At 43.0% G+C, this 21,991-nt stretch overlaps 1 protein-coding gene across 4 annotated transcripts in view; it reads right to left on the minus strand.

Annotated features, from left to right (window-relative positions):
• Positions 1-21,991, minus strand: part of MTMR14 (myotubularin related protein 14) — a 123,504-nt gene that overhangs the window by 84,965 nt on the left and 16,548 nt on the right. For all 4 annotated transcript variants that reach the window (XM_034431760.2, XM_087883815.1, XM_034431758.2 and 1 more), the window contains exons 3-9: positions 17,680-17,788; positions 14,815-14,890; positions 13,510-13,570; positions 11,085-11,207; positions 10,248-10,321; positions 5,113-5,183; positions 2,217-2,291 (exon numbers count right to left, since the gene is read on the minus strand). In XM_034431760.2, the coding sequence (XP_034287651.2) occupies positions 2,217-2,291; positions 5,113-5,183; positions 10,248-10,321; positions 11,085-11,207; positions 13,510-13,570; positions 14,815-14,890; positions 17,680-17,788 (589 nt within the window). The remainder of the gene's footprint in view (positions 1-2,216; positions 2,292-5,112; positions 5,184-10,247; positions 10,322-11,084; positions 11,208-13,509; positions 13,571-14,814; positions 14,891-17,679; positions 17,789-21,991) is intronic.

Genomic DNA, 21,991 nt, shown 5'->3' on the forward strand with positions numbered 1-21,991 from the left:
GCGTCTTATACTCCGGCGCGTCTTATACTCCGGCGCGTCTTAGACTCCGAAAAATACGGTATATTTACTGATCCCCTTAGGAACTGCAATTAAGCAACTCATGGAATTGTCACATTCTTCCTCTCTCAATTAGACAAGTAATTCTTCCCATCCGTCTCAAACTAGGTATGTCTCATTTTACAAGCAGTGTTTTCATCTCAATCCAGACAGGAACCAAAACAAACGGTAAGTCCACAAGCCGGTTTAATTTTGCTGTGGTTATATTTTCTAGTATCTTGTATCACTGATGGAATTTTCTATTAGTTTGATGTATTTTAATGGTCAATATTTTTTTGTAAAGAAAATCTTGCAAGGTACTTGTGGATATATGTCTAAAAACATAAGATGCAACTGCAATAATAAATTGCCACCCTCATTTAAGAAAAGCATATATGTACGTTTGACATATATCACTGACTAACAGGTATAGGAGATATGATGATGATGATGATAATTTCTGTCGTGACACTGCCTTATGTTTATCAGTTTATACAGCCACTCATGTTGCAATTGCAATTCTGGGTGGCAAGCACCAGATTTAAAAACTAACAGAACAAGATTAAGAACATACAACAATGATGACAAATAATAGAACGGCACAGGAGGGTAATGAATTCAAATCTTGGTAGTACAGTGCCTTGGTAGTACAGTGGTTTAATGCACCTTGTTATTAACACAGCTGCCTGCAATTTCTGCAGGTTCGAATCTTACCAGGCTCAAGGTTGACTCAGCCTTTCATCCTTTCTAAGGTAGGTTAAATGAGGACCCAGTTTGTGGGGGCAATAAGCTGACTTTGTATAAATATACAAAAGTATGAAGGCTATTGCTTAACGCATTGTAAGCCGCCCTGAATCTCCGGAGAAGGGCGGCATATAAATCAAATTAAAAAAAAAAAAATCTCAAAGCCCAAATAGGTCCATAAAACATACAATGATGGTCTCATCCAATCTACAGGCCCCATCCCTGCGAAAACATCTAGGTTTTCAAGGATTCATGAAATGCCAGCAGAGTTGGGGCGAGGAGAATCCAGGGATGTGTGTGTGTGTTTGTGTATTGTTCCAAAGGACAGGTGTCACAAAACAGTAGGCTCATTTCTTACATCCCAGATCACACCAGTTCATAGATGAGATCTGAAACATGCCTACCCTGCTGAATCTAATGGGTCAGACTGAAACAATGAGTCAAGGACAGTCTTGCAAATAACAGCCCCGTGTAATTAAGTAGGCAGCCATACACAATCAATCCGCACCCAGAATTACACCTGGAAGCCCGCAGGCAGCCAATGTAGCTGATAGAGCAGCGATGTAGCATGGGCATACCAAGGTTTGCCCATAATTACCCATGCCATCACATTCTGGATCAACTGCAGATTCCCACGTATTCTTCAAGGATAGCTCCATGTAGGCCACATTGCAATAATCCATGTGGGAGGTGACCAAAGCAGGAGTGATCAAGTGCAAAGGCCTCCCCGATCTAGGAAAGGGCACAACTGACATGTAAGATGCAATCTACGCAAAAGCTCTCCTGGCTATAACTGCCATATGCTGTTCCTCATACAGGAGTTATAAGATCAGGAGGCCCCCTCAAGATTATGGACCAGTCTTGTCTGGAGCAGTGAGAGAAGGAAAATCTTTAGATATAAGCATTCAGCTGACCGTTGCTGAGATCCACCAAGAACCTTATGTGGAATCACTTGGAAATTTAACAAATCATTCTTTTTGCCCAATATACTGCTTGGCATAGCAAATAATTGGAAAGAATGTGGAGATTCTATAAAGGAACGTATTCAGACTAAGCTTCTCGACTAAGAAACTCCTGGAGAAACCCCCCCTCCCCCAAATAAATTGTTTTCAGATTCAGAGAGAACAAGAAAGGTATAACAGAACGAATGGCTAAGGCTTTACAAAGCTGTCTGGAAAAACTAAGACGCAGAGATGAACTCATACATTTGATTTGTTTATTAAACTTATATGTTGCTATCTAGAGCGACTCAAATTTCGGATGCTGTGACTCAAGCATTAATTCAGGCAGCCCCTCCAATACTTTCATGTACGACGAATCCTGGATCAAATGACTGCAAGGCAGAAGTCACCACAAACCCCAATCCAAGAAACAGCCCTACAGTTTGCCCCTGCAAGAAAGCGAGTTTCATAAAGTCGCCCCTTTTTCCTTCTTACCTGATATTCACTCCAATCGATGTTCAAAGGCTTGGTAAGGGAGATTGGGATACTTAAGGGAGCATCTACATAATCCTGCAAACAAATGGGAATATTCATTCATTCATTCATTGGGTGGTGTGACAAAGCTAGGTTTGGAAAATATTAGAAACAGGAGAGTATGATTTGCTTTTGTATTACCCTTGCAATACAAAATTATATACCAGTCAGGGAAATCCAACTCTTTCATCAGTCAAGATCTATGCATATTTTACGGCAAAGATTTGCTAGAAAACCTCCTCCCAAGTCCTTGGAATCTTAGTTTCTTATCTTAGAATCTTATTACAGGTGGGGACGAAACAGCGTACAGAGGAGGTTCAAAAACTTTCCATATGGTGCTTAAAAAACAACCTGCACCTGAACATCAGCAAGACCAAGGAGATGGTGTTGGACTTCTGGAGGAAGAGAGAGGAACCTGCCCCTCTCTCTTTACACTGAGGGGAGCTGTATAGAAAGAGTTTCCTCCTTTAAATTCCTGGGAGTCCATCTCAGTGAAGACCTCACCTGGAAAAACAACACGATCCAGGTGGTCAGGAAGGCCCAATAGACACTTCATTTCCTTAGGGTCTTGCGTAAAAACAGGGTGGAACAACAATTGATGACCTCCTTTTACTGGTCCACAATAGAAAGCATCCTCACTTATTGCATCACGGTATGGCATGCCGGTCTGACAGCCGTGGATAGAAAAACATTACAGAGAGTGATGAGTACAGCACGAAACATCGTGGGCTGTCCCGATACCACTAGATGAGATCACTAGGGCTCGTTGCCTTAGAAGAGTGAGGAAAATTCTCAGGGACGACTCACACCCTGGTCATCACTTCTTTACCCTCCTACCATCGGGAAGGAGATATAGAAGTATAGCCAGCCGTACAAACAGGCTGAAGAACAGTTTTTATCCGTGGGCTGTTAGACTCCTGAATGAGAAATAACTACGTAGTACGATGGACTTGCAGGGCCGGCGCAATGTGTAACATGTTCACACTGGTGAAATAGGACTGGGTGTTTTGTTAATATGATTTATTGGGTTAGGGATTTTCTGTCTTCACTGTGAGTTGTATTGTGTTGGGGGTGGGGTGCACTGAGAGAGCTCAACCAATCTCACTGCACATATGTTGTGCACTGACAATAAAGATTTGAATTTGAATTTAATTCTGCCTTAGCATAGCAGAATGATGATAGACTTGGTATGCCAACGCCCATGTTCCTCAGTGGCTAAGTTATCTTCCGTTCTCCCCAGGGGTTCTTCTTGGCACTGATTGTTCTGGTCACCTAAACAAGAGACGGCCATCCAACCATGTCTTGCATGCCCTGCTGGTTTTGACAGAAACAATGCTTTGCCTGTGCTATGATTCTTACTTGCAAGCAATGATATTGCCCACTTGTCTCCTTCCTAGAGACAAGAAATCCTATTATTATTATTATTATTATTATTATTATTATTATTATTATTATTATTATTATTATTATTATTATTTGAATTTGTATACCGCCCTACTCCCGAAGGACTCAGGGCGGTGAACAGCCAAATAAAATACATATAATACAAATGTTAAAAAACGCTTAAAATACAATTAAATAATTGGCCCAGAAAACAAAATGTAAAACATCCCAAATTCATAAGACAAATTTAAAATTGAAGAATTTAAAATTTTTTTAACAGTTTAAAAGAGAGGTTAGGCCAGGCCAGCCTGCTGGAAAAGAAATGTTTTGATGGCACGGCGGAAAGCGCACAGGTCCGGAATTCTCCAGGGGGAGCTCGTTCCAGATGGCGGGTGCCCCCATAGAGAAGGCTCTCCCCCTGGGGGCCGCCAGTCGACATTGTTTGGCTGACAGCACCCTGAGGAGCCCCTCTCTATGGGAGCGTACTGATCGGTGAGAAGCTACTGGTATTGGTGTATTGGTGCTTATGGCTTCAAAAGAGTTTCTCAATGGGAAAGGCTTGATGATGATGATGATGGAGGAGGAGGAGGAGGAGAACAAAGCAGCAGGAAAAGGCTGAAAGCATCTAGTCTTGCGCTGGCAGAAAACACAGGAGCGGGGTAGGGAGCAACGAGGCTAAACGGAATTGCATTTTGTGTATTTTTTGAGAGGCTAAGGATTGTATGGGAGGGGTCATGATGCAATACTAGTGGTGCCGCACGAGAGACTGGACAGTCACTTTTTCTGAAATGGTACAGGGTCTCTTGTGTCAGCAGGGGGCTGGACTAAAAGACCTCCAAGCTCCCTTCCAGCTCTATGGTGATTAAGGATGAGATCGCAGGGTTATTTCACGCTTGGGAAGGATGGGGTTTAAACACTTCAAGTCTGTTCTAAAGATTCTGTTTGATTCTTATGACATATTTCAAAACTCTGGGAATGGATGTTATTTTTAGTAGTTGTATCAAAAACAGCCAACATCTCAAAAGAGATGTCCAGACGTAGCCCATATAGGCGCAGGTGAAAACCTTCTAGAGCAGGGGTCTCCAACCTTGGCAACTTTAAGACTTGTGGACTTCAGCTCCCAGAATTCCTCAGCCAGCTTTGCTGGCTGAGGAATTCTGGGAGCTGAAGTCCACATGTCTTGAAGTTGCCAAGGATGGAGACCCCTGCTCTAGAGGCCTCTTGGGTTCACGTGGGGCTAACCTTATATTAGACAGAACAACTGGGTCAATTCAGGTGACAAATGCAGAGTTTTCCTATCCACCTAAGCTAACATCTACACGTCGCTGGCCTGGTCACAGTTCCTTGGCTGGTTGTTTTCTTCCAACAAGGCAGGGATGGTTGATTACAAGCTGAGACAAGCCAAAGTGTTCTTACAGAGTCCTAATTTAGATACATCCCATTCAAACAGCATTTGGGCGAGCCTGGCCCATACCTGCTTCCAGTTGAAAACCAGTCCTTCTGCTGCGTAATCACGTTCCTTGTACTCCTTGAAAAATTCACAGCCTGTGCAAGAAGGAAAAAAAAGGGGGGATGGGGAGAAAGAAAAAATGGAAGGAATGTAAGCTGAGGTAAAGAAGCTCTTCTTAAGGAATCACAGATCCCGGAATAAACAGTGTTAGAGCCACAGCTTGACTCTTATTAGGTGTTTAGAGCAGTGCTTTTCAAACTTGGCAACTTTAAGATGTGCGCACTGCAACTCCCAGAATTCCTCTGCCAGCATGCTGACTGTGGATTAATGGCTTCAGCAGGCCGTATCCGGCCTGTGGGCCATAGTTTGAGGACCCCTGTGTTAGAACAACAATCAGCCCAACCTCTTGCAGCAAGACAAGGAAAGCAAGCCGTGATGAACAATTCTCAGCTGGAATCCAACATCGCTGGTAAGCAGGTGCCTGAGCTAGCCTAAAGCTTCAGGAGCTTATTTTCAACTTTGCCTCCATAGCTGATGTCAGAGATCAACTGGCCGTTCTCCAGCTATTAATCCCCCTTGAAGTTGGTACTCTGGAGTTCTGACATAGAGCCGATTGCCCAGAGAGGCTAAAGATTGTGGCTACAACCAATAGCAGAAGATGACCACTTAGCTGGGAATGTATAGAAATTCTGGGGCTATGGCAGATTCTGTACCCCTGCTCTAAATCATACGCTCCTGGACTGTTTTATTAAACTGCTACATAGGATTCAAGAGCCTTGGTAGTACAGTGGTCTAAAACACCCTGTTATTAAGACCAGCTGCCTGCAATTACTGCAGGTTCGAATCTCTCCAAGGCTCAAGGTTGACTCAGCCTTCCATCCTTTCTAAGGTAGGTAAAATGAGGACCCGGATTGTGGGGGCAATAAACTGACTTTGTATAAATATACAAAAGGATGAAGGCTATTGCTTAGCGCATTGTAAGCCGCCCTGAGTCTCTGGAGAAGGGCGGCATATAAATCAAATAAAAAAAAAAAAGGTACAATATAGGTAGTCCTCAATTTGTGACACCCTCCTAATCTACTTCCAGAATTCCAACATTTGCGCGCACCCCCCCCCCCGGTGATCACGTGATCATATTTCAGGCACTTGTTATGGCTGGCAGGAGCGGTCCACAGTCACATGACCACAATCTATGACCCTTCCCCCCCCCCCCCGTTTCCACCTTAAAAATATCCATAGGAACACACGGATTCGTTTAACAACCATGATGTTTGCTTAACAACTGTTGTAAAATCAGGCCTGGTCACACGGGTGCCTCAATTTATGACCATCATGACTTACAATGGAAATTCTAGATCCTATTATGAACGTAACTGTAGGACTATCTCTAATGCTTCTGAACAGGGAAGCATAAGCAGTGTGTGTGTGTTGGTTTTCTGCCCTAATGCTGAGCAAGTTACACTGCAACATAGAAGAGAGATATAAAGTCAGATGCGACAACGGACAGGTGGACCTAGGAAGAAACAGGTTTGGAATATATAAAATGCAAAAGTTTATAGAATTGTGCCATTCTGATTCTTTCTCATAGATGCAAAGACACAGGTAGTGCCTAAATGGATTCGGAGAGAGAGGAAAAAATGTCATTTAAAAAAAAAAAACACCCAACCCTCCAACCTAGTTACTTGGTAATTTCAAAACCGTGCTCTGGAAGGGAACTTCATCCACGGCTTGATGTAACTTTAATTGGAATATTCCCTCTGTGGGCTCTCATCCATTAAAAGACAACGAGTGTTTTATGTGCTCATTTTTCCCATGTGACACCTCCCAAGGAACATCTCATAATGCATAAGGACTTTCCAGGTCACTATTTCTTAGCCAGAATTTCCTGGCAGCGCTTAGCTCCTCGGACTGTGATTCACTGCAGCGAGATCAGCTTCGGGAAGAGCCAAGAGGAAAGGGAAACCCATTTTCAGCATTGCGCTGAGAAGCCAAACTAAATCCTCCGGTTGTATATTATCCTTGCCTGCTACACCAATTTTCAACCTTATTACTTTTTAATGAGATGTTGAACAGGCTTCCGAAAGTGACGGGGCGGAAAAGGCAAACCACACCCCACATCTGAAATAAATATTATCCGGACACAATGATTCACCTTATCTTTTGATGGAGGAATCTTTCATTTGCGGGGAAGAGCCGCTTTCAGAAACAAACAAAAAGAACTCTTCAACCAGGTAAAAAGTTGCAACTAATGTTCCCTATGAACAGTGGATAAGTTGCGGTTGTTAAATTAAGTTATATGAAAGCCTTTCGGCTTTCGGCTGGTCACTCTATCTCAGGCCAGCTAACCTCACAGGGTTGCTGTGGGGAAAATAGGAGGAAGAAAGAATATGTTTGCTGCCTTGTGTTAAACCAACGGCCCTCAACCTTTTGGGCACCAGGGAAGGGTTCCATGGAGAGAAGTTTTTCCACGGACCCGCAGAAGCGTGGTTTCGCGTGCTGCCTGCATATCAGAGAGAGGGCTCGCTTGTTTGCATGGCCCAGTTTCTGGCACCCTGGTCTAGGTGGCATCTGGCTCAAGAGTAATAACTGCAAGAGGGATCTTGGAGTCCTAGGGGACAATCATTTAAATATGAACCAGCAGTGTGGCAGCAGCCAAAAACGCCAATGCTGTTCTGACGTAGGCTTCCCCAGCAGCACGAAGCCGAGTCCTCGTCCCGATAAACCCTTTTATTTAATTTACAGTGAATTCCTCTCTGGCAAAGTCTTTCCTCTCCCACAGTCTTTCAAGATAGTTCACAATTACTGACCTTTATCAGGCTTGGAGAGTGGCCAGGCCGATATCTTTCAGACGCCACTGTTGTGGCTCCATTGCCTGAGCCTGGGCTATCGACAGATGCAGACTCTGAGAGTGAGGGAGAGGAGTTGGCAAGGCCTCCCTCTCCAGGACCCTCCTCTCTGGCAACGCCTCCGGAGGACACCAAAGGCCAAACAATAGGCTCAGAGCCAAGCACGTCCCCGCAGCCACAGGTGGATAGGGACGAGGAAGATAAGTGCTGGCTGGACCCTCGACAGAGGCACAGGGAGAAGCGTGCACAGCAGAGGGGAAGGCGTGCCAGAGATTAGCTGAGTCACTGGACCACACCCCACAGGGTATAAATGTGGGTGTGGTGGCCGGTTCAGTTTGTGACAACCAAAAACTGGAAATACTCCATGATCTCTGCGTTACTGGACTTTGCCTGCTTTATCGGACTGCATTTGGACTAATCCTTGTATTATTGACACTCTGCCTGTTTTATCGGAATGCTCCAATCTAATCTTTGTTTTGTGTGAGTAAAGTCTGAATTGGCAGCTAGCCACTGGGTTGCTGCCAGCTTTATCATCAAAGAGTTTTGTCGTGTGGCTTATTAACTCCAGGTCGTCTGTGGGTGTGTGTGCGTGGTACGGGGACAGAACAGCCACACTGTAACTGACAATACTTGGCAAGAATGGAGGAACAGATCTTCACCCAAATGAACTAATTGTCTCCTGCAAACTTCCCTCCCCTTCCCTCCTCTTTATTCCCTATGGGAGGGGCCATTCACCCTCCACCTGTGGCTTTACTCCTGAGTCGACCCTTGCTCCTTAGCTATTCCCTTCTCCTGGCAGCTCTGCGCATGCGCACACTGGGAACAGGATCCAACTGTTCTTCTGCCCCACTGATGTCTGACCCCGAAGGCAGCTGACATCTGTCAGACGGCTCTGGCCCATCTCTGCCTCCGATGCAGAGCACTCATCAGAGCCTTCCCCAGACTCCAGGACTGGCCTCCCCAACCTCCTCACTGTCCGAATCTGCTGCCAGATCCACTGGCCACTGGTGGGCCACAACAAATGCAATCCTAGGATGCATTAACAGAGGGATAGAATCAAGATCACGTGAAGCGTTAATATCGCTTTATAATGCCTTGGTAAGGCCATACTGGGGAATACTGCAACGAGTTTTGGTCACCACGATGTAAAAAAAAAAGGTGTTGAGACTCTGAAAAGAGCACAGAGCAGAGCAACAAAGATGATTAGGGGGCTGGTGGCTAAACATGTGAAGAAAGGTTGGAGGAATTGAGTAGGTCTAGTCTGGTGAAAAGAAGGACTAGGAAGTGACATAATAGCAGTGTTCCAATATCTAAGGCTACTGCCCCCAAACTTTTGGGCATCAGGGATTGGTTCTGTGAAAAGAGGTTTTTCTGCAGACCAGAGGGGGCGTGGTTTCGTGTTCTGCCAGCATCCCGTGGATGTGGCTTTGCTTGTTTGTGTGGCCCAGTTTCTGGAATGATGCAGACTGGTGCTGGTCCATGGAATAGGAATAGGATAGGAATAGAATAGAATTCTTTATTGGCCAAGTGTGATTGGACACACAAGGAATTTGTCTTGGTGCATACGCTCTCGGCGTACATAAAAGAAAAGATACATTCGTCAAGAATCATAAGGTACAACACTTAGTGATAGTCATAGGGAACAAATAAGCAATCAAATCATATTAGGAAACAGTCAATATAAATCTTAAGGATATCAGCAACAAGGTTACAATGGACTGGGAGTTAAACAATATAGGTGGGACTAAAAAAAACTAAAAAAAAAAGCCTGAAATATAGTTTCACATGAAGATTAAAAACTATATAGGTAGTCTTCAACTTACAACAGTTCTCTTAATGACCATTCAAAGTTACAGCGGCACTGAAAAAAGTGACTTATGATGGATTTTCAGAGTTACAACCTTTGCAGCATCCCCATAATCATGTGATCAAAATTCAGATGTTTGGCAACTGGTTCATATTTATGACTCATGTGATCCCCTTTTGTGGCCTTCTGACAAGCAAAGCCAATGGGGAAGCCAGATTCACTTAACAACCGGCTTACTAACTCATCAACTGCAGTGATTCACTTAACAACTGGGGCAAGAAAGGTCATAAAATGGGGGCGAAACTCACTTAACAGATGTCTCACTTAACAAGAGAAATTTTGGGCTCAATCGTGGTCGTAAATCAAGGACTACCTGTACAGCAGTTAGCATCTTCTAGTCTTTCGCCTTGAGTCTCTGAAGTATCTTCTATTCCCAATTTATTTAACAAGTACCAAAGTCAATTATTTTGCTACTGCCGAAGTTTTAATATACTGCTTCAACCTACCTGGGTAGGGGATGGAAAGGAGAGTGAAGTCAGCATAGCGCTGTGCTTTATCCACTTTCTCAGAAGACGTCACACTGAAAGAGACAAGGAAATGCACTGTGTGGGGGTGAAATTCTTTGGCAATATTTAGCAAAAGTGCGTTAATATTATGGAGCCACTTCACCACACCTAGAAATTCTTGGTCTATCTTCTTTTATACATTTGCGAAGCTTAACTACATTTTCTGGCTCTCAACAGTTAAGGCTGTAAGACATTGTCTGTGGTCAGTTCTCGCTCTCAACCCTCTAAATAAATGGGGCTTTTATTTCTGTGAGATATGGATAACAAGAAGAAGATATCATCATCTAGGAACCTTGCATTATTTTATTCTTCCCCCCACCCCCGCCTCCATAGACTTCAGGGAAGCAATCAGGATGACTTCCTCCCTTTTATCCACACAAATGAGATAGTCAACAGCACTTTACCCACAGTCATCAAATGAGGACAATTTGTGGTAGAATAAGAATTTAACAGAATAACAGAATTGAAGATCTGGAGGTCTTCTAGTCCAACCCTCTGCTCAAGCATGAAACCCGATACCATTGCAGACAAACGACTGCCCAACCTCTTTGAATCTAGTTATCACTGAGGCTGAAGCCCAGCTCTAAGTTGTGAATGAAGAGATCGGTCAACCATTTGTCAGAATAGATACAGGATTTCCTGCTTGAGCAGGAGGTTGGACTAGAAGACCTCCAAAGTCCCTTCCAACTCAATCATTCTGTTAGCATTCTTCAGCTGGAAGAATGTGGCTCAAGATTTCCCTGATGCATCTGGAGTACATCCTGCACAGGTGCTTACTTCAATCCAAACTTCACTTTCTTGTTCTCCACCATCAGGTCACAGATGTATGCAACTGATAGATACCGCAAGAGCTTGATGTCGTGACCTCGGACTTTGTCAAAGAGTTGTGAGTCTGCATTTCTGAAATGAATCAGCAAAATGAGGCTTAGCATTCCATATTACGGGAGATCAGAAGATTCTAGGAAGCCTTACATGCCAGAACATCCATGAAGTATTAGTACCGCTTTATAAAGCCTTGGTAAAACAACACCTGGAATACTGCATTCACTTTTAATTACCACATTACAAAAAAGATGGAAAAAGTGCAAAGAAGAGCAACAAAGTCGATTAAAGGCCTGGAGGCTAAAACATATGAAGAATGGCTGGAGGATTTGGGTTTGGCTAGTATAGAGAAAAGAAGGACTAGGGGGGGACATGATAGCAGTATTCCAGTATTTCAGAGGCTGCCACAAAGAAGAGGGGGTCAAGTTATTTTCCAAAGCACCAGAAAGCAGGACAAGAAACGATGGATGGAAACTAATCAAGGAGAGAAGCAACCTGGAATTAAGGAGGAATTTCCTGACAGTAAAAACAATAGACCAGTGGAAAAGCTTTGCCTTCAGAAGTTGTGGGTGCTTCATCACTGGAGGTTTTTAAGAAGAGACTGGACAGTCACTTGTCTGAAATGGTATAGAACAGTGTTGGCGAACCTTTTCGGCACAGAGTGCCGAAACGGGAGCATGCGCACGCCCGTGCTGGAAACTGGAAGAGCAGCCACCCAATGTGCATGCGTGCACTGGGAAGATGATCTTCCGGTTTCCAGCACACGCATGCACACTGGCCAGCTGGTCTTCGGGTGCGCATGCGCGTGCTGGAAACCAGAAAATTATCTTCCCGGCACGCGCATGCGCACCGGGTGGCTGCTCTTCCAGTTTCCGGTGCTCCTGCGCGCATAAAGACCAGCTGGCTGGCATGCCAGAACCCGGAAGAGCAACAGGCGACAGCTCGTGTGCCTGGAGATAACTCTGTGTGCCACTTCCGGCACGCATGCCACAGGTTCGCCACCACGGGTATATAATCTCCTGCTTGAGCAGGGGGCTGGACGGGAAGACCTCCACAAGATTCAATTCTGAAAATCCCATTCATTTCAAGATGGGGTTTTTTTTTTTTTTTTTTGCAAGGGAGGTGCCCCAAGAGATGGCATCTAGCTCAGGACTAAAGCATTTGAAGCCCTCCATGTCAATGGGTTAAAATAAGGGGTAGGGAGAAAGACAATGCTAACTAACATAATAAATCTGGACGATTTGATTGGTTTGGAGACATACAACGGCTCCCCAATTCACCTCTCAAACTGGAGGATTATTGTCCCAGTAGTTGGGAAGTCCAAAAAAAGCTCTTCAACCCCTTCAAAAAAATCACCCTCTACAGCAGGGGTCTCCAACCTTGGCAACTTTAAGACTTGTGGACTTCAACTCCCAACAAAGCTGGCTGAGGAACTCTGGGAGTTGAAGTCCACAAGTCTTAAAGTTGCCAAGGTTGGAGACCCCTGCTCTACAGAATCAGATTGAAAGGAAAGCCAAGCTAGATAAACTATTAAGTGATGTTAATCACCCCAGCCATGCTGGCTGGGGAATTCTGGGAGTTGAAGTCCAGAAAAGTTGCCAAGGTTGGGCACCCCTGGTCTACAGAGAAGAATTTTAAGTGCTTAATCTACATTTGTGATCTAACATAACAATACTTTATGGATTGTGCAAAACACTTTATTCCTGACTGAGAAATTTTAGTTTTTTTTGAGATTTCAGTGCAATTTCAAATTTATCATTTTTTTAAAAAAAAATCTGCCATAAACTACCTTGAGTATCTTCAAGAGCTTCTTTTGAAGTAAAAATAAAATAGAATTTTAAAAATCTGCCATAAACTACTTTGAGAATCTTCAAGGACACCTTTTGAAGTTAAAATAAAATAGACATTAAATAAAATTTCCAGCAATGCTATTAAGACTTTCATCCTATGGTCTACAGAGCCTTGGCTCTACTTATCTCTCCTGATAGCCCCTAATTTTATTTATTGATCACATTTTTTTGAACTGCTCATCTCCCTCACAGAGGGAGGCCCAATAAAATACTTATATAACAAGTTATATAACTTATATAACAGGACAATGGCTATTGCTTCAACTACCAGCTTCTGAAGTTCTAGGGATGTTTTTAATTGTTTTGCACTGGCACAACAGAGACTCAGGAGACATAACCATTAATTACTGCCCCTACTATTCCAGGCTAGCAAAAGAAACTTTTTGATGAGTTTGAGTTGGAGAGAGAGGGGGAGGGAGGGAGGGAGAGAGAGAGAGAGAGGGAGAGAGAAAGAGAGGGAGAGAGAGGGAGAGATGAGGAAAGAAGTCAGAATCTGATATACAACACATCAGCACAGAAATCAAACACACCTTAAAGCAGAGTCCTCTTCTGACAAGTCGTCCGTATCTGCCCAGGGATCATCTGAACCACCTATAAATAGCCATAAAAAAGGAAGAGAAAAGCAAGTTAGCAGCTGCATCAATGCTTGCGATGAATTATAGCAACTGTGGTTTGGGACTGAGAAAGTTCTTTTTATGATCTAGTACTTTTCCTAGATAGTTTCAGACTTCCCATCAGTTAAGCATATTGAAGAGTCCAAATGGACTTGCTATTGTGAATGAGTCAAGTGAGATCATCAGGGCTATCCCAACGAGCAACGTTTTTGAACCTTAGCAACTTTAAAAAGTCTGGACTTCAACTGCCAAAATTCCTCAGCCAACATCGCCGGCAAGGAAATTCTAGGAGTTGAAGTCCAGACCTCTTAAAGTTGTTAAGGCTGAAAAAACACTGCCGTAGAGCAGGGGTCTCCAAACCTGGCAAATCGTTAAGGCTTGTGGACTTCAACTCCCAGAATTCCCCAGCCAGCATGATTGGCTGAGGAATTCTGGGAGTTGAAGTCCACAAAGATGCCACATTTAGAGACCCCTGCCATAGAAGATTCTTATTGGGCAATCCCACGAAGCCAATGAAATAAACTTCATTGGGTTTTGCTTTTGATGCAAAAGATCACCAAGTTTCCCTTGGTAGCTAAATCTTGGAGTCTCTTCGTGCATCACAGGAACTTGGTTTTTTCATCTTGAACTAACCAGCAGTTATTTACATGTAAACATTGCATGCATTAACCTATGATTTGTTTTAACTTAATGCATGCAGAACAGTAAACATTAAACCATATTTTACAAGCCACAGGGCCTGGATTTATACATAACACTAACTCCAATCTAGCAACCCATATAGAATATATAGAATATAATTCTTTATTGGCCAAGTATGATTGGACACATAAGGAATTTGTCTTGGTGCATACGCTCTCGGTGTACATAAAAGAAAAGATACAGTCGTCAAGAATCATAAGATACAACACTTAATGATAGTCATAGGGATATGACAATATAAATCTTAAGGATACCCAGCAACAAGGTTACAGTCATACAGTCATAAGTGGGAGGAGATGGGTGATAGGAACGATGAGATGATTAATAGTAATGCAGATTTAGTAACTAGTTTGACAGTGTTGAGGGAATTATTTGTTTAGCAGAGTGATGGCATTCGGGGAAAAAAACTGTTCTTGCTTAAAGGAGCAACCCCTACTAATTTCCACAGATGCTCCATTTCTTTTCAAATAGCATTATCACCAGTAAAACTACAACTCCCATAAACCTCCTCTCTCTTACCTGAGAAAATGTAGTTGTATCCTGTTCGCCCATAAAGTTCTCCCCATCCTGCCAGTGTGGCTGATCGGCATATATGCTGGGGAGATAAAGACCAATAACAGTACAAAGATATAGCAACGGACTCTATTCTCTTTCAGGGTTATTGTACTGTCTCAAATCAAAATGGTTTTGCTCTGGAGCCTTCTTGCTAGATGGTTGCAGAGTTTACAACACAGGTTTCATTCCTTACCACAGTAATCCCAGTGCTGAGTTCCCACACTTCCTTCTCATTCTCCCATGCAATCGGTCTTAGCAGTGCTCTTTTAATGCTTATCAACTCATTATCTTTAATGAAGATGATCTCATTTAAGAAACAGCGGGAATGTTAGGAAAAAGTAGTACTAAAGTTCTTAATTTTATAAGGAGAAGCTACCCTAAAACTATGGTAACTCTATTCAAACAAGTCTCTTGCACTTTAGAAGAATTTTAACCAGGGTGGATTTGATTTAAATCAAGTTGATTTAAATCACAATTTAAATCATGATTTAAATCACTAGTAAAAAGGCTTGATTTAAATCAACTCGATTTAAATCATAATTTTTAAAGAGCAACTGTCATCTCTGCTACTCCTTTGACCCACTGTTGACTCACCGATAGTCCCAGTGTTGCAGAATATACAGCCTCATGCTACATAACTAAGCTCCATTTCATGCTGAATAAACTAATTTATTTATGTATCTTAAATAGAAAACTATCTTACGATAGATTTTTACCCCAAAAGTTTTTTATTAAAATAAATTCAATAAAAATAAAAAAAATCCGATTTAAATCAAAAAAATCTGATTTTTTTGATTTTTTTAAAAAAATCATTGATTTTTATCCACCCTGATTTTAACCAACTCTGGAGCAATGATAAATAAGATCTCAAGTCTATGGAGATTCTCAGTCATCCAGGACATGGTTGTCCCAAAGGTGATTTTTTTGCAAGAGGCCACTGGACTTTCTGGTTTTTCAGAAAGTTCAGTGGCCTCTTGAAAAAAGCATCTGTGGGATAAGATATCAAGGCATGAGAAGCTAATGGGAAAAGGAGTTTGTCAGATTATTCATGAACTGGCAGAGACATGGTAACAAGGTCAGCCAATGAATAAGCATAGCAACTAAATCAGCCAATTGAGAGCTGAGACAGACTGGAGCCAGGGCATGCCTTAGTCTGCAGCTTCTGAGTCTGTGCAGAGAAACTGAAATCAGAGTGTGAACTTGTCTACTGATCTGAGTTGAAATGAAACTGTTGTCTGCTGTTGGTATTGTATATATATTCTTGTATATAAAGAAGTTTCTTATTTAAATCAATCCTGCTGAATCAGTTTACCTCTGTGTGTTTTCTGGATTTGATTTCTGCAACAAACTCTGAAAGAGTTCAAGCTGAGTGGAAGTTTCTAAAGAAGGAGATATAGGTGATCTTCAACTTATGGTCAGTCACTTAAGGATTGTTCACATATACGACGGTCACAAAACTGATGCTTTACAGCCTATAAAGCACTCCCTGGCCATTTAAAATGGTCATGTTGCACTGCTCCCTCCTGGTCACGTGAACCCATGTGGGTCTCTCAACTTACAACCATAACAACTTATTTCTGATCCCAATGGTGTACGTAAGTCAAGGACTACCTTCACTATAAGTACACAAGCAAACAATTCTAGCAAGGAACAAAATGGAACACCACCCGGGGGGGGGGGAGCCCCAATGTGGCTACACCAAAAGGTGGTATTTAAAATCTGAGAGCAGAAGAGGAGATACATGGAGGGGAAACGGGAAACAGGCCAGGTCACAAAGGGAGAGTACAGAGCGGAAGCCCAGAACTGCAGGGAGAGTGCCAGGGGAAGGTCCAAGCTCAGAATGAGCTGAGGTTAATTAAGGAAACTATAAATAGAATAGAATAGAATAGAATAGAATAGAATAGAATAGAATAGAATAGAATAGAATAGAATAGAATAGAATAGAATAGAATAGAATAGAATAAGAGAGTTGAAAGGGACCTTGGAGGTCTTCTAGTCCAACCCCTTGCTTAGGCAGGAAACCCTTACACCACTTCAAACAAATGGTTATCCAACATCTTCTTAAAAACTTCCAGTGTTGGAGCATTCACAACTTCTGGAGGCAAGTTGTTCCACTGATTCATTGTTCTCACTGTCAGGAAATTTCTCCTTAGTTCTAAGTTGCTTCTCTCCTTGATTAGTTTCCACCCTTTGCTTCTTGTCCTATCTTCAGATGCTTTGAAGAATAGCTTGACTCCCTCTTCTTTGTGGCAGCCCCTGAGATATTGGAACACTGCTATCATGTCTCCCCTAGTCCTTCTTTTGATTAAACTAGACATACCCAGTTCCTGCAACCGTTCTTCATATGTTTTAGCCTCCAGTCCCCTAATCATCTTCATTGCTCTTCTCTGCACTCTTTCTAGAGTCTCAACAAAGTCTCAAATAAATATGAAAGGCTTCTTGACAAACATCCAAAGAAAAGAAAGAGGGAAAGAACCAGCTATTCAGTAACGGCAGCAAATGTTAACAGGTAAGGAAAAAGTCTGAGCCACCTGACGTAGGTCTTCTCCAAAAAAACAAAACACCCTGCCCCATCCATCCCCAATAAAACTCCTCCACATATCCCACCACAAAATTGTGACAAGCTGAAGGCTGCAAGCGAGAGAAAGGCCTGTTTCCTCTTCTGCCTCTCTGAGGGCAGCTTCAGGTGGTGAGAAGAAGCAGGAGGGCCTCACACGCAGAGAAGGTCCTGGCTAATTTTCAGGCCTCCTAGTTAATCGAGCAAAGGATCCATCTCCCCAAAGACAGAAGCGATGTACGAAAGGTGTTACAGGATACGCACAGCTTTACCTTTCCCTTGTAGAGGATAACGGGGCAGACAAACCGGCCTCTACATCGGGCCATTTTGCTGCGGTGGATCAGGTCTTGCAGCTTGCCAATCTGGACGGTGCTTTCAAACCTGCGGGGAGCAAAGCAGTATCGTTAGTGTTGTACGGGCGCCCTTTTGATCGAGGAGGGACGCGTCATGCAGAGGCATGCAAATTCCTACCTGGGCATCTGGTATCAGCCTTCAATAGCTTGGCTGCTTTGGTTTGTCCCTTCTGAGGCCAATAGTTTCAGGGAAAGGAGAGGAAGGCTCGCTTTGCAAAACAACCTCCTGCTTTTGCAAACTTTGTTGCCTTAAAAGAGGCACCCCCGTAAGAAGTGCAGGTGGCATTACAGAAACGTACAAAAGCACACTCTGGTCTCAAAAGGGAAAGATGATATTTTAAAGTTTGGTTTCACATAGCTAGTTTTATTCCCCCCCACCCCCAGCTAAAATCCATTCAGAATTATCTTTTTTTTTTTCTTTACATGAAAATGTGTCTATACATTCCTCTGAAAAGATGCCCTTTTTACACAGGCTTTCTTCTGACATGCCTATCTTTGGAACTGCAAACCACGTTACGAAAAATAGGAGAAAAGTAGATTTGGCGATACAAGGATGTTGCTTTTACATTTCTCCGGGTCTTGTCAGAGGGCAGGATAAAAATGGAAAATGACATAAATAATTCTGCTCATCAGGTTCAACAGAGGCGGCCGAATGTTCAGGGCTGTGAATGTTCACAGCTGAGTAAGACAAAGCACCAGGGCCCCCAAATCACTTTTAACCACTTTTAAACCATACCTGTGATGGCAAACCTGTGGCACGCAGAGCCCTGTGTGCGGGCATGTCAGCCATCGCCCCAGCCCAGCTCCACTGTGCATGTGTGCATGCCTCCCACTGGCCAGCTGGTCTTTGGGTCACTGCTGCACATGCATGGAGGTGCATGCGGGGGACGCAAATGCGCATGCGCAGGGGGTGGGGCGCATGCATGGGGGTTGCAGGTTGGTGCAGGAGGCTTTCCGGGCCCAAAATGAGGCGCATGCCCTGTTTTGGGCCTGGAAAGCCTCCTGCACCAACCTGGAAGCCAAAACAGGGTGCGGGAGGGTGCATGCGCGGGGGGATGTGCGCACATGCGCAGGGGGCCGCATGTGCGGGGTGCTCGCGCTGCATTTTGGGGGTTCCAGCACGTGTGCGCACTCACTTTGGACACTGGACATCAAAAAGGTTAACCATCACTGAACTATATAGGAGCCTAAGTGGCGTAGGAGGCTAATGCCTCCTACTAAGGCAGCATTTAACATCCGTCTGCCTGCAATTACTGCGAGTTCAATTCTTACCAGGCTCAAGGTCGACTCAGCCTTCCAACCTTTCTAAGGTGGGTAAAATGAGGACCCGGTTTGTGGGGGCAATAAGCTGACTTTGTATAAAATATACGAAAGTATGAAGGCTATTGCTTAACGCATATATATGAAAAAAATTAAAATCTCGGGTGTTTTCCCGCGTCATTATAAATAAGTTGGCTAAAATATTTAAAATCCTGGTTAAAATCCCAGCTAACCAACTTATTTATAATGACGCGGGAAAACACCCGAGATTTTAATTTTTTGCATATGCACACCCGTGAAAACTTAAGAAGACATATATATACATATGTATATATGTGTGTGTGTATATATATACACACACACCCTGCTGGCTTTTGAAATCATGTTCTTTTCCCTACACAAAGGATTGCCCCCCCCCCCCGAAAGGCTGACATTTGTATCTTCAGCATGGAAGTTTCATGAAGGAAACATGACGTAGGAATGAGTTGCCTGGTGTCAGTTCCCCTTCCATGTTTCAGAAATAAAAGACGGTGCTTCAAATGCCGAGACAAAATAATATATAGACAGAGGGTTCTTGTGAAAGGTGCTCTGCTGTTTTGACCTCTGAGAGGTCAGGTTGGGTTTTAGAACTATTCTTGAAAAGAAATTTGTGTAATAATGGTATTAACCTACAGAAGACAGTCTGCTGCCCACGCAGTAAGAGAGATGCAACTCAACTCTTTCCAGCTGCTGATTAGGAAATTAGCAGCTGTTCTTCTCTTCTACAGTAAAATAAAAAAAGCACAACATCACATCCGCGTCTGTCACTGCCATACAGTGGCACAGTATACACAGACATTCTCGTTTCCTGACTGATCAGCTTTTAAAGGATTGCTCTTTGCATGTTTAAGAGGGTGGATGTCTAACTAGGAAAACTGGAAATTTCTCTTCAAAATTATCAATGATTCTTCAAAGTGAAAAGCCTGACACAGAAATGAAACCAGAGGAAACCCACACTATACGGTTAATCTCATAAATAGCCCCGAAAAAAGCCAAAACCTTAGAATAAACAGGGATGTTATTTACTCTGGATAATCTGGATAACACAGAGGGAATCCTGGACACTTGACAAACACTCAATGAAATCAGATTTAAGGCTGTGCAATAACTATATGCCATATATCCTAATCTGACTCTGGACTAAATCCAATTCAGAAATGAAAATTTCCTTTTTCCTCTGTCACCTTTTCTGCAGTCTCCAGATCTGCTCCTAAAGTATCTTCAATTCTCCCAAACACACACCCGGATGAGGGAACTTGATCCACTAAAAAAGTATTTACCACCATCAGAAATTTGAATTCAACCCTCTGTCTTGAAATTGGCCTGCGCAACTGGCTGAAATGAAAAGTTTCCTTCTACTGACCACACAGAAGCACACAGAAATTTGTGCAGCTGTTAGAAAAAGCCGAAGGACTGATTGATTGCTGCCCAGGGGTCAATAATAAGAATGTGTTCAATCATTTATTCTTATTCAAGGGAAATAAATATTTTTTAATATTTTAAATCAATAAAATTGATTTATTGAATCAATTTATAGGGCCACCCATTTTACGGATATGACTCTGGGCAGCCACCAACACATTAAAAGCACATTCAGCCAGGGGTGGGATTCAAAAATTTTAGCAAGGGGTTCTGGGTGGGCGTGACCATGGTGGGCGTGGCCTAGTCAGCCTCCTGCACCACGGCGGGGAGGGTGCATTTTTGCTCTCTCCGAACTCCGGAGCCTTTCCTCGAGCCTCTGGGAGGGCAAAAACAGCCTCCCCAGGCTCCGGAGGCCCTCTGGAGGCCGGAAACAGGCCCGTTTCTAGCCTTCCCAGATTTCTGGTAGGCCTGTTTTTCACCCTCCCCGAGCCTCCACATGTACCCTGCACTTATCTGCATCCAAAATGGGCCACATGGGGACTCCTGGGAGGGGCGGGGCAGGGTGGGCAGAGCCAGCCAGGAATGGGATTTGGGGGTTTTCCAAACTGCACAGAATCTTAACTAGAGGTTCTCCCGAACCTCTGTGAACTCCCAGCAGCCCACCCCTGCATTCAGCCCTTTTTCTGTTTTAGATAAGATACTAGAGTGGAAGGACAGTTCAGATTGACTATGACAGGTTGCCGGGAGATTATTTATATGCTACATGTTGCTATGATTTGGGTCAGTCATTTTACCTCAGTCCAGCCTACCTCACAGGCTTGTTGTTATGGGGGGGGGGAGTAGGAAAATGGAGCACTAGGCACCCTGCCCTGAAGCTACAGAAGAAAATTAGAATGTAAATTTAAAACCAAGTAAGCAAACAGAACAGTAGGCTGCAATGAGAAATATACTAGTTATGTAGCTATCTTCCGTCTGTTTTTACATATCAAGTTTGAAGCAAGCCCATTATCTTAAATAATGATTTGAACCAGGGTGGATTTGATTTAAATCGAGTTGATTTGAATCACAATTTAAATCATGATTTAAATCACTAGTAAAAAGGCTTGATTTAAATCAACTCGATTTAAATCATAATTTTTAAAGAGCAACTGTCATCTCTGCTACTCCTTTGACCCACTGTTGACTCACTGATAGTCCCAGTGTTGCAGAATATACAGCCTCATGCTACCTAACTAAGCTCCATTTCATGCTGAATAAACTAAATTATTTATGTATCTTAAATAGAAAACTATCTTACGATAGATTTTTACCCCAAAAGTTTTTTATTAAAATAAATTAGATAAAAAACAAAAAAATCCGATTTAAATAAAAAAAATCTGATTTTTTTGATTTTTTAAAAAAATCATTGATTTTTATCCACCCTGATTTGAACATACTAGTATCAACTTAACTTCGAAACTATAAAGAAACGAAATGAATTGAAGGAGAAGGAGGTTTTCCTGGCATCACAAAAGTTAAAAGAGACACAGCAGCACAAGCTTCTCTGGATTACGGTCCACTGCATCAGGAA

This window comes from Pantherophis guttatus, chromosome 2 (assembly GCF_059756535.1).
Source record: "Pantherophis guttatus breed Tessera chromosome 2, ASM5975653v1, whole genome shotgun sequence".
In the NCBI taxonomy this organism is placed as follows: Eukaryota; Metazoa; Chordata; class Lepidosauria; order Squamata; family Colubridae; genus Pantherophis; species Pantherophis guttatus.